Here is a 13,312-nt window from a genome sequence, read left to right as displayed (position 1 = left end):
TCTGCCGGGACGGGCTTCGCGGGGAGCCGGTGTCGCGGCTGCGGGGCGGGCCTGTCCTGTCCTGTCGTCGGGATGAACAATTAATTATGTGGGATTTTTACATCACACACACACACACACACACACCCCCCACACACACCCCGCCCCCCAGTTCCCTTTCTGTGGCCATCTGGGTGGTATAAAGCCGACAATGATCGACTTTATTCTCGTGGTTTAGGTAAAAAAACCAGCGTGACTCGAGGTGGAAAGAGAAATGCTCAGTATTTAGTATTTCTACATTTAGTATTCTCTGCAACTGCCTGGGGTGTGTGTGTGTGTCGGTCTCTTCTCCCAGGTAACGAGTGATGGGATGAGGGGAAATGGCCTCAAGTTGTGCCAGGGCAGGGTTAGATTGGACATTGGGAACAATTTCTTCCCCGCAAGGGCTGTCAAGCACTGGAAGGGGCTGCCCAGGGAAGGGGTCGAGTCCCCATCCCTGGAGGGATTTAAAAGGCATGTGGGCGTTCTGCTTAGGGACAGGGTCTAGTGGTGGAATGGCAGGGTTAGGGTAATGGTTGGACTTGATGTTCTTAAAAGTCTTTCCCAACCTAAACAATTCTCTAATTCTATTCTATAATTTATGTCGTGGGCCAAAAATACAGTGGTGCCTCTGCCTGCCCCATGTCAAAGCACCCCGTGGTGTTGGAAACCCCAGCTCCCCTCCCTGCGTTAGTGCCCCAGGTGCACATAGCCCTTGCAGAAAAAGGGCCGTTTAAGCAATCCAGCCCTGCATCCTGGCTCAAAACACACAGGGAAATGTTTTCAGGCCCTGTTTGGAGATATGGCCTGTATGCAGAAAAAAAGATTATCTTGCAACAAAAGCATCTCTTCAAATATATGTCACTCTTACTAGGCTAGGCCTGCGGTTATGCAGATGAGTTTACCTGCTTGAAGCCCTGGGGATGTCTCTGCTTGTCTAAAGAGGCAGGAGTCGCAGGAACAGGATTTCTTCCCCAAACTTGGTATTGTAATCAGTTGTACTGGCTTTTTTTTCAAGTGACTAATTGCAGACCCGCAGGTAGGCTTCCTTACCTGGAAATCACTGCAGTGTGGTTATGGAGAGGGTTTAGCAAAGCCTTCATGGACAAAAACAAGTGATTCCATGAGTGGCTTTTTGTGGATTTGTGTCGCTGATCACAAGCTTTTCCCAAATTTGGGGGGCTTATAAGGTTTTTATCCCACAGGCATTACTTGTCTAATAAAATGCTCTCATGCAAAAGCATTTCCCCTGAATAGTGTGGTTTTAGGGTCTCTTTCCAACCTTCATTCTTGTATAAAAAAGAGATGGCAACTTAATCATATGAGAGATATCTGTGGTTTTCCAAATAAAGCTGAAATTAACCAAAAGTTCAAAAGTTGTTGGGATGACAGGCAAGGACAACTGTGTATGCGCGCTGGAGCTGCACAAGTCAAACAAAAAAAATTAAATTCTGAATTATGTTTCTTTTTAGAATTATTCTGAAATGATCTGAAGAAATATGTTAACAGTTGCCGAATACCAAAATAAAGTATTAACTGACTTTTTGCATTAGAGGTACCTGAACTCCAGCAGTTTTGTAGTTTCTACTAGTGTTTTCTACCAGAGTTTGCTTCTGACCTTTGTGCTTAATGGGGGTGGCGTGGAGTTTCTTAAAATCAAATCTTGAATTTCTTTTGGTTTTTGTTTGCCTTCTTCAGTCCGTGGTTCTTGTGTCTTCAAAGGTGCGACCTCTTTATGAAAACCAGACGGCTTTCCAAAAAGTTTGTTTCGGAGTTGCTACTAGTTTGTTACGTTGCATCTAGGTTGGATGCAGAACTCTCCTCTTTTGTCAGGAGCTCTGGAGTAGTAACCAGTCATCGTGAGGCAGTAACGCCCTGAAAAGCCCAGGATGCTTACGAAGGGAATGCATTTCAAAGTATTAAATGTTCTGGAAACAGGAAAAAGTATCAATGGAATGGTGCTGGTCAGCAGTGAAATAGGCCACAGGACCTGCATGATCGTGGTCACTAAGTCTTTGTCTTTTGTTTCTTCTAAGTAAACGTAACAGAAAATGAGGATTTAAAGAGGACACAATAACTTCATCTTGCCTGCATTTACCGAGAGCTTCAGTAAAACTGTAGGTCCATATGGAGGACGCAGGAAGGTATTTCTTTGGAAAGGTAATGGGCAGTAAGGAAGGTTGCAGGTGGATGACTGTAAACAGAGAACTGTCCTCAGTGGAAAGTAGGAGGCACATCAGAGTCGAGCATTACAGCCCTTACTGAAGTGAAGAAAACTTGTTTTGTTTCATGCAGCTGAGAGGGAGTCAATAAAAAGATACACAGTCTTTCTCACTCAAAATGGCTAGAGAGAAAAGCTGTATGCAAAACACCTCTTTGCAGTCACAGCAATATCCCTAATTAATTACTCTTTGCTGATTCCTAGGCCCAATGTGTTAAGTAGAGACTTCAAATGATAAGGTTTTCAACATTTTCTTTTAGGTGTGGTTTTGCAGGAGAAACAGGACCGAGATGCATTATCCCTAGTGAAATAAAGAAACATGATGTCGCTAAGGTAAACTGTTTTAGCTGACCTGTTTTACCTTTACAATGTTTGGTATGTTATGGTATAGAAAAAATTTGCAGATACATTTTCTTTCCATCGTAAGCTATTTTTCATTATCTTATAACTGCTGCTGTGAAAAGATTGTAACTAGATACAAGTGAGTGTGATACCAACACATATTAATTGGTACTCATCAGTCATGCAGCTGCTGTTTGGGGCATTTATTGAGAAATTTCTTTGCCTAGCTATGCTTTTTTTTTTTTTAACTCCCCATAGTGGAATGCAGCTTTGGAAAACTAATGTTGAGTTAAGTTACCAGTACAAAAAATTAGCATTAATAAACTCTGGAGTTTAGTTACACCATGAGTTTGACATGCACTGTTAGGGGCAGAGAGCAAATCAGGCAAGGGTGAGTATTTCTTTACATATGTCAGCTTATACATGTTCAGATATAATCTCTTATGTGTATGTATATCATATATATTTCTTTTATATATAATCACTGCTTAGTATTTAAGCTGACTGTGGCTATTTTTCCTTTACAGCCTGTCAAAGTTGTTCAGTACAATATTAATACAGAAGAGTTGTATTCGTATCTGAAGGAATTTATCCACATGCTTTATTTCAGGTAAGAGATAGTTGGCTGTCAGTTCTTCAAGCCTTCTGCGTCTCTTTTCTGAGTGCATTGAGGTGTTGAAGTGTTGACAGGAGACTGCTGTCTAGTTGAGTAAGAAAACAGAAATGTGATGTTGCAGCCTGGCTGTGTTCTTACAGGAAAAATTCAGTGGTGCTGAGATTCAGGTTACCCTACAGAGAGTTAGTGTATTGCAGCATCAGTTGCTCTCTAGAAATAAAAAGTATTTGATAAGTTGCTTTTTAACTGTGGCACTCGTAAAGGTCTTGATAGGGGAAGGTCATTCCCTAAGGAGTTGTACTGATTTCGGTAGGGCTGAAGGTCATTTTCTGTCAGTGCAGAATTCTCTCCCCATGACAGTGGTTTGGAAGGAGGAATCTTAACCTGTGGAATACTTCTACCTTAGTAATACATCTTTTTATTGTAATTTTTATTGAATTTTAGTGAATTTCATTACTGAATAATGAAGTTGGACTTAGTCTTTTCTCTTTACTTCCAACCATTTTTACACAGTAAAAATCATCACTTGACACAGGGAGACAAGTGCTTAATTTCTGTGTCTCAGATCTTCTGGTTGGAGGTTGTTTTTTTTGCTGTCCTAGCTCATCACTTTGTGATTGAAATCAGGACAATTTCATCCTATTCCACTGAAATCAGGACATCTGTATCATCACTATTCCTCTTTTATGGACGTACTGTATAACACTGGACGAGCCGATAATGGCTATTTTTACATATTTTTACATGCATATTTTTACACTTCTTCATATTGATTTAGAAATGTATAGCAGATATTCAGAACTACAGCCTGCTGGCAGATAGCTCTGTATAACTTGGTTTCTGCAACTCAGTTTCCTAATTTTCTTTTAGGAAAGTGTTGTTTTTTTTAAATTTGGGAAAAAGGCTTTGGGATCTGCTGTAGAAAATGCTATCTAAATGCAAATTTTTAGGATTTTTGAGGAGAATGGAATATGAAAATAAGGTAGGTCTCATGATACTTGCTAAAACTTACCAGATTTGTTTTACATGTCTTGCCATTTTTAGACATCTGCTGGTGAATCCCAGAGATCGCCGTGTTGTGATCATAGAATCTGTCTTGTGCCCTTCACACTTCAGAGACACGCTCACAAGAGTCCTTTTCAAGCATTTTGAGGTACGTGTTTTATGTAACTACTATATGTGCTCAGCATAGAAATTTTATTTACAGTGACTACCAGGTGTGGACAAAGAAATGAAAATAATGCCAAAAGAATGAGAGAGGCAGAAAGAAGATGAAAAAAAGCTGATGGTTGTCTGGGGAAGGAGGGCTTGGAGACTGGGCTGAAGGCCATTTTTATTCCATTCTGACTCTTCATGAGGCTGCAAAACAGGAGCTATTAACAAGAATCCAAAAGGTTTCTCTGTTTTTTATGAAAAGACAGCTCACATTGCACTGTTCCAGACAGATCCAATAATCCCCATTGAGCACTGCCTGAAGCCGGAATTTATTTTTAGACATTTGTTAGTGCTCTGTCAGCAAATCTCAGGACTTCTACCAGAGTCAGTATCTTTGCCTAGCACGTGATCTAACCTCTGGCTGTACTCATTTAGATAAGAGCTTACCTGAAATTTATTATCCTCTTTGCTTCATCAGTCTTTTTGAAGAATAGTCTGAACCTAATTCTTGCTTAGTTCTAGCAGAAAATGTTTTGGAAGGTGAATCCATACTTCTTCAATTCAGACAGAACAAAGGTTCAGGTTCTTCTATAAAAAGTGGTGAAATTAGTTTGTCTGCAGGGCTTCTTCACTGTACTTCCACAACACGGTTTACCAACCAATCTTCTGCATAATTTTTCCTACTATTCAAAAAGTTTCCTGATGACTTGAAGTTGCTGAAAGATTTGAGTGATTTGGGTTTTCTTTTTCCTAATCCCATTACAGGAAAAAAAAACGTTTTAGATCAAGCACTCCCATGCAAAACTGATTGTCAAAAGTGACTCGTGACTTGGAAAGCCGTATTTTGATGGAGAGACTTTGTAACTTGGTCAGAAGCCAGCTAATACTGACGTGAGGTTAATTCTCTCTGGCTAGTGTTTCTATTTGGAGCAAAGAATAGGAGTAGCATATTAATACAGGGTCAATAGTATAACTTGGGTCTCTGGGCTAGGTGTCAGTAACGTTGCCCTTAAATGCAGGATTTATTGAAATTGCTGATTTAGTTCACACTTCAGGGTGTTCTGTTGCAGGAACTGTTGCTATCTAGGAAACTTGATTTGTGGAATTCTGGGAGAAGGAAGTAATTCTCATGTAACTTTGACTGAGTTTCAACATTGCTTTGGGGAGAGTGTTTTAAATAGCCTCTGCTGGGAGGTTGTGTGCAAGTGTGGTGTCATAAGGCACACTTTTGTGGGTTTTCTGGCACCTTTGTTCCCATCTTCAAGTCTTAATACAACATTTCAAGTAGCTGAGTTTTAGTTTCTTCAATTTCTTTCTCAATGACAATAAGAAACCTAATCTACGGCTTAAGATGAGTGCTATAGTTAACACTTGCTTTTCTTACAAGCCTGTTCCAAGATTCATTATTAAGGAAGTCACTGGTATGTACCACAAATAGGATGAACGTAGAATTCAGTTGTTCATTACTACACTACCTTAAAAGCTAAATTAAAAATGGGTACCTCAAGATACAGTTGTTCAGGGGTTTGCTTTTAATATGACATTTGGGGAAAGTGTGGGTGCTTTGGGTGGTTTGTTTCTTTTTTCCCCTTCTGTCAATTGTCCTTTTGGTTTCCATGTAGGTACCTTCCGTTTTGTTTGCTCCGGGTCATCTCATGTCCCTGCTGACACTTGGGATAAATTCTGCCATGGTGCTAGACTGCGGATATGCAGAAAGCTTGGTGCTGCCTGTATCCTTTAATAATACACAAACAAAATTTTCAGCAATAAGGCTGCTGAGACAAGATGATATTTTTATAGACTTTAAATGTGCTAAAAAGTAATAGGAACAGGTCAGCCAGTCCAGCCTTTTGGCTATAAGATATCATGATTGGGGGCATCTCATCACAGCTGATGTGCTAAATCTGTGTTCCCTGGGAACTTGGGAAGGGTAGTTCATAACTCCAGCCTTTACAGACTAGAAATTAGTTTTAGAGAAAAGCAGTTAGAAAGTGTTTCCAATAGCTAATGCAAGAGAATGTGGAGTGGGGAGAGCATTTAGTTCTAACAGACTGAACACTCATGGCAAAAAAGGAGAATTTCCTGATCTTTGTGTAGATATACGAGGGAATTCCGATTCTGAGCTGCTGGGGTTCTCTTCCTCTGGGAGGAAAGGCTATCCACAAGTAAGTTCAGTTATACATTCCAGGTTACCGGTGATTTATTTGTGAAAGTTCCATCTTTGACCAATGACCCAAGATTCCTGTTGAACATGACTTAAATCACAACTGTTGCTGTGGCAGCATCTGATTTTTAAGGTTACCGCTGTTTGGCTTTTGTTGATATAGTAAAAGCTGTAGAAATCAGATCTGCTTCAGCTTATATTTAAAAGAATGTAACTGAAGGGAATAAATACTGTCCCTGAAGCATAACACAGAGAATCAGCCTGAGTTAATAGCTATTTTTGACTAACTTAATGTGCAATATTTTAGGGAGCTGGAATATCAGTTGTTGGAGCAGTGCACAGTTGATACAGGATTAGCCAAAGGACAGAGCCTTCCATCTGTGATGGGTAAGGTCAGTTCGATGTAGCGTGTGTGCTGTGAATTTGCAGTGGGGAAAGTGGATTAATACTAACAGTGAATGAGATGAGTCTGATATTCACCACATCTTATGTGATCTGCTTGCATGATTTCTTTCTCTGTATTTAACAAGTATATTATTTTTATGATGAGCCATTCATAACAGCAGGTTTGAATGAAGGCTGAGATAAAAGTTCTGTAGTAATTTTTCAGTATGCTTTGAGAAAAGACAAACTTTTTATTTCTGTTCTTAATATTCTTTCTTCCTTAGAAATCTTTAAAAGCTACTGTCAAAATGAAATTTCAATGTACTAGATTGAATTCAAACTTAGTTTCATTCTTAAATTCTCTTTCTACTTAAAAAGCTCTTGTTCTAAATTATTTTTTTATTTCAGGCTCCGTTCCAGAAGACATAGTAGAGGATATAAAAGGTAAAATCTTCTGCTTCATGAAACTCTTGGTTATTAAATTGTGCAGTAGAGCGTGATAATAACAAGCGTGCGATACTTCACATTTAGGAATTTATTTCATCTTCTCTGTTTTCTTACCTGCTGGAAGAACTTGCAGCGTTCTTCCTCTTTGAAAGCAAAACCACACTGAATTCCTCTTCCAGGTTTAGCCCAGGGGTTGTTAAGACATAGCTTGTAGATGCATTTGGGAAACTAGTGCAGAAAGAGTATCACACTCTTCTACGTATCCAATGATCAGCAGGTCAGGTTCACTTCATGTTGCATTTGTTAACTACTGACGTTTTGTTTGCTGCGTGTGAATGCGTACAGTGACTTGGGTTAGCAGATGGAACATTCAAAGCCTGTTACCATAGTTATGTTTTGGTTGCAAACGCAGCATTTAAGCAGTCTTAACATCATGACATAAGAATGTTTTAAGTTAATTTTGTTTGTAAATTAACTAGGAAGGCTCAATTTGCCTAAAAGTCAATTTTGGGGGAAAAAAAGTATGTATAAAAGACATTTTGGCGTGTTAATCAGGTAGGCAAGATGAGTCAAGGACTACATCTACACCAGAAAAAATAGAGCCTGTCTTCAGGCAGAACTCAGATGAATTCCTACATAATATTTCATGTGTGACAGATATAAAAATATATGTAACTGTAGAAAATAGCAACTAAAATATATCTCTTGGGCCAAATTAGGAAGAAAACCATCAGTCAAATGCAAAATAACTTAAATGCAGCTGGTGCTTTGCCAAATGGAAGTTGCTTTTCTAATTTCTGGACTTGAATGCAATTTTCTGATCAGTTCTGTTTGTTTCGCAGTCTTTTGGAACCAGATATAATATGGTAGGGTTGAAATTATGACTGCCTGTGTACTGAAGGGTTGCTTCTTTGTGACAGCCATTTATGAAGAAGATACTCATTTGTGCCAGATACAAGTAAATAAGTATATAATAATGCTAACAGCTGGGATACAAGTGAAATTGTGCTCTGTCGGCGTTGCCTGAAGGAAAAAAAAAACTTCTGGAATTCTTAGGGTGCTGAAGAGTTGCACTAGGGAATCACAGCCTATTGAGCAATGCCTCATTTGAAGCCATCATGCAAGACCCACAGTGGTGTGTTTGACAGCAGAATCCAATCCCTGGTACCTTGTGGTAACCAAAGGCACGATTAGTAATGTCCCTGTCCTTAAATCTTACGTGGCTTGTCTGAGAAAAGAAATCTTGCCTGTCCTAGCATAGCTTCAGTGTCAGCTTCGTTTAAACTGATGGTCTCGATAGCACCTGAACTCTGCTGAAGTGTTGAGACCGTTTTCCTTTGCATTTATTTGGTAATGTCTCAGACCAGCAAGGGCCTAAAGTGTGTGTTCTTCTGTAAATTAAGCAAAATGATTGTCTTTGTTGGAGCCTTTCATCACCATTAAAGTCTCTCTTCTGCCCCTTTTCTTTTATGAAGTCCGCACTTGTTTTGTGAGCGATCTCCAACGTGGCCTGAAAATCCAAGCAGCCAAGTTCAACATTGATGGCAGTGCTGAGGTGGGTGGAGGATGAAGCTTATCCTAGTCTTTCGAAGAGGATGTAGCCTTTTTGGCCTCTAAAATAACGCACGTGTGTTTTTATTTCTAGCGTCCTTCACCTCCTCCAGATGTGGACTATCCTTTAGATGGAGAGAAGATTCTCCACGTAGTTGGCCCCATCAGGTGAGAAATACCATAGCAGAGTATTTCTCTTTAGAAGGATGTATTTTCAACTCTAAAAGCATGTAAATTTTCATAAAATTGAATTTGAGTGAAACACTTGCATATGCTTTTAATGTCTCTTCGTTTAAGGCTTTGTGCTGGGCACAGTGCAAACCCATAAGAAGAGGTGTCAGCTTCTCCAGAGAGCTCACAGTTGAAGAGTTGGTGGGATGGGGGAATAGAAATGGAGTATTAACGCAGGATGATGAGACGGGTTTAGTGAAGTGAACGGGGCGCTGTGTCCTCCCCATTGGCACGGCCTGGTGCACAGACTTTATGACAGAAGTAGTAGTGATGTGTTGTCAGCAGCAAGTCTGTAGTTACTTCCAGCCCTGCCGTTCCTGTATTGCTTCTCATTAACACTCATTTCCTGTCTTTTCAACAGAGACTCTGTGGTCGAAATACTGTTTGAACAGGATAATGAAGAGACATCTGTTGCCACTTTGATCTTAGATTCGCTCGTTCAGGTATCTTTATATTAAAAACAATTTCTTGAATGCCTCTAGCCTTAGACAACCTGCTGTTATAAATGACTCTTTCTAGAGTAACACCCTTCTGACCATGGGTTGTGATTGGTTTAAAAAGTTTCGCGCAGCATGACTGCTAGGGTTCTGCCACATGGTGAATGTCTGCGGGGTAGCAAGTCACCATGTGTCATCCACTCTGTGACTGTTTTCTTAGTCTTTGGTATGCTGCAGTGTGTCTGGGAGAGTTTTCTAAGAAACGTGGTGCTCACCTCGCAGCAAACGTAATTAGCTTGTGTTTGTTTGGTGGTGAGGTTCTATGTACATCATGACGAAGGAGTAGCTGATACTTGGTGTTAAAGGAATTACACTGCTTAAACTGAAATGACACAGGTATTCGGTTCTTTTTGTCAAGGTGTTTTGCTCAAGTTAGATTTTATGCATCCTGCATGCTGCTGGTTTACCTAAGATAGAATAAAATTCATTTGGACATCTCTATTACAGGCAGTATATTAGATATATTATGGGAAATTTTCCTGGCATATACAAATGCTTCATTTCTTAATATATTTAGGAAAAAAATGCATTAGAAAACCACTATAAATGGAAATTTTCATTCTGTGGTGGTGTACGTATGTTAATTAAAATGGGCTTCCTGTAGTTATTGATGCCATTTAAATGAGTTTGCTGAGACATAATTTATTGGAGAGCCATAGGCTTGGATGCCATGACAAACATTTCAATTGGAATTCCTTATGAAAACAAATTGGTTAACAAGCTCTGTGCCTGGACCCCCCTACCTCTTCCTGTAGGCATTTGCCTTATATCACTCTTTGGCCAGAGGAAAGACAAATGTTACATTTACAGGTGTTAAATAGCGTCCGATTACTTCTGCTGGAGAAGAGGACCACAGCAGTCTGGAATTTTTTTCAAAGGGATAGCACGGGATCTGCTTGTGAGGGGCAGAACTGACAAAGCTTGGTTTTCTCATGCCTGTGTGTCTTCCAGTTGGGTTATCTGATGCCTGAAGGCAAGCTCCAGCAGAATCCTTTTATCCCACTGAGACTTACATAGCACCTCTGTCTCCTATGTGGAGCTAAAAAGAGTCAATCTCATGTAAGAGTTCTCCCTCTCTGAGAGCACTGGTTGAGGCTTCACCTCTTGATGACATAATCTTCTCCCAGGACTCATGGGAATTACTGTCACTGGTACCGCTGTCCTCGGTTGTCTTGGCCTCTTTCAGCTGAAGGGCTTTACAGGGACTTGCAGTGTGCTCCTCTAAGCCTCAACTGGGCAGTTCCTTAAGCCTGGTTTTCTTGGGAAGTCTGGGGGGAAAAAAGCATGTCTGTTATGTTTCATCTAAGTGTGAGAAAACGGCGCTTGAAGCGCGGAGGCAAACTGACTGAATTTCTAACAGACCTTTGAACGCTTGTTCATGCAACTGCAGTTGAAGTGTTGTGGGGTTTTTTTTATTCCTGTTTGCATTAGTGTCCCATAGACACCAGGAAGCAGCTGGCAGAGAACTTGGTAGTTATTGGTGGCACCGCTATGTTGCCAGGATTCCTTCACAGGCTCATGGCTGAAATCAGATACCTGGTAGAGAAACCGAAATACAAAGAAGCGCTTGCTACTAAAACCTTCAGAATTCACACTCCACCTGCCAAACCCAACTGTGTGGCCTGGCTGGGAGGTAAGAATGAAAACAGCTGTTGAGCAAAGGCACAAAGTGGAAAAACAAACCTTCCAAGTGGGATTTGTAATTAGTAAATAGCGGTAAAACTTAGGTGAACTCTTGAGATCAAGCTGTGTTGGAGCTCTGTGGAATTGTTATGCCCCCCTGGAAGAAACCTTGCAGAGTAAAGCTCCCCCCGGGACGCCTGGAGGGTAGAATGGCTCCGTAGGTTATGGGAGCTTTAACCAGGTGACCTGCAATTTGTGAGAGCGGTGCGGAAGGCGAGGTGTTGGGCTCAAGTGCAGTACAGGGCTACTGCCATGTGGTGGCACCGGTACAGTGATTAGGCAGAGCAGAGACCTGCTGCGTGTAGGAAGATTTGCTTATTGGAAAAACCTCAAGTTTAATTACTGACTGAGGAGCTGTGGAGAGGCTGGAGGCTGCTCACTCCCTGTGCTGTTCCCAGCTGACGGTAACAAATGCAGCAACTCCGCGGTGGTTTTTGGATGCTGTAGTGGCAAGTTAGGGAGAAAGAAGGGCTTTCCAATGCTAGCAACTCTTTTCAGGAAGGTTCTGAGGTTGAGAGGAATTCACACTTTTCTAAGCTTCCGGTTAATAAGCTGAGCCCATCTGGTATATATGAGGAACTAACTTTTAACTGTAAAGGTAGATTTTATTTCCATATGCTTTGAAATGTAAATACTGATAACATTTTAGTTTCGTTTGAGTCTACTTTTAGGGTTAGCAAACAAGAATGGTTTATATGCACCAAGTTCTCTGATACTTTTCTTCACCGGCAGCTGCTGTGGTCTCAGTCTTCTCACAGCTTGCGTGAACTTCTTGTGGGTATTGTGTGACACCCTTTCTGGGGAGAGGAAATTTCCTTAAACACAGGGGGTTTGTTTGAAGTGCTTAAAATAAAAACTTCTAGGAAAAACTAGATGATTCTTTGTTTTCAGTTACTTTTGAAGGACGTAAATGGAAACAATTTGGGACTAGCTGGGCTACCGAGAAGGAAAGCAGCTGGATCCTTGCTTTCCTTTCATTTTTGGGACAGAGCTGAAAAAAACCAGTTGAGATTCTTGATGGGAAAAAGTAGAAAAAAAATTCAGTACATCAAATTAATGCAATATTTATTTTTTTCCCCCCAATAACATAGGAGCCATTTTTGGAGCGCTTCAGGACATACTTGGGAGCCGGTCTGTGTCCAGAGAATATTACAGCCAGACAGGCCGCATACCTGACTGGTGCTGTCTTAATAATCCTCCACTGGAAATGATGTTTGATGTTGGAAAAGCGCCCCCACCGTTGATGAAGAGGGCTTTCTCCACTGAGAAATGAGCACCAAAATGCTACACAAGGGTTCTCCTCATCTACTTCAAGTACATATATATGCATTGGCTTTTTTTTTATTAAGTAATTTGTGTGTAACACTATTAAACATGAACAATGTGGATGTTTTCGGGGTGTAATGTGGTAGGTACTAACACTATTTAAAGCTGCATCCAGTTATAGTTTAAAAACTTAACTCTGGCAACTACTATGCTATTTTGTCCTCTTCTGAAGAAATTCTGTACCGTCGTGAGCTGTAGCCTCCTGAGTTGTTTGCTATTTATCTGTACAGTAAATGACATCGTTGAGAGAATTTGTTTTAAGTTATTTTGTTTTTCAGTATGCTTAGAAGAATGAAGGACGGTCTGCTATGGGAAACATCAATCATAGATTTTTCTGCCAAATTCTGCATTAAAATATTCCACCCAGGACAAGGGGCAATGGGCACAAACTGAAACATAAGAGGTTTCAGTTGAATATGTGGAAGAAATTCTTTACTTTGAGGGTGCCCGAGCCCTGGCCCAGGCTGCCCAGAGGGGCTGTGGAGTCTCCTTCTCTGGAGATAATCAAAGCCCACCTGCACGCTGTCCTGCGCCCCCTGCTCTGGGTGAGCCTGCTTGAGCAGGGGGGTTGGGCTGGGTGATCTCCTGAGGGCCCTTCCAACCCCTGCCATTGTGGGATTCTGTGCAATGGTTTGGGGCTGTTTAGCAAAGGTGCTGGAGCAGTATTTCCCCTGGAC

General features: G+C 40.9%; 1 protein-coding gene across 1 annotated transcript in view; it reads left to right on the top strand.

Annotated features, from left to right (window-relative positions):
* Positions 1-12,886, top strand: part of ACTR10 (actin related protein 10) — a 34,413-nt gene extending 21,527 nt beyond the window's left edge. Inside the window, exons 3-14 of the mRNA XM_009638903.2 lie at positions 2,500-2,572; positions 3,109-3,191; positions 4,242-4,350; positions 5,975-6,082; positions 6,450-6,517; positions 6,824-6,903; positions 7,309-7,344; positions 8,823-8,902; positions 8,993-9,066; positions 9,491-9,572; positions 11,058-11,259; positions 12,401-12,886. Of these exons, the coding sequence (XP_009637198.2) occupies positions 3,178-3,191; positions 4,242-4,350; positions 5,975-6,082; positions 6,450-6,517; positions 6,824-6,903; positions 7,309-7,344; positions 8,823-8,902; positions 8,993-9,066; positions 9,491-9,572; positions 11,058-11,259; positions 12,401-12,582 (1,035 nt within the window). The 5' untranslated portion in view covers positions 2,500-2,572; positions 3,109-3,177 and the 3' untranslated portion in view covers positions 12,583-12,886. The remainder of the gene's footprint in view (positions 1-2,499; positions 2,573-3,108; positions 3,192-4,241; positions 4,351-5,974; positions 6,083-6,449; positions 6,518-6,823; positions 6,904-7,308; positions 7,345-8,822; positions 8,903-8,992; positions 9,067-9,490; positions 9,573-11,057; positions 11,260-12,400) is intronic.
* The last annotated feature ends 426 nt before the right edge of the window (positions 12,887-13,312 follow it).

This window comes from Egretta garzetta, unplaced genomic scaffold, assembly GCF_000687185.1.
Source record: "Egretta garzetta isolate BGI_Z169 unplaced genomic scaffold, ASM68718v1 scaffold485, whole genome shotgun sequence".
NCBI lineage: Eukaryota > Metazoa > Chordata > Aves > Pelecaniformes > Ardeidae > Egretta > Egretta garzetta.
This window is presented reverse-complemented; position numbering and strand designations above follow the sequence as displayed.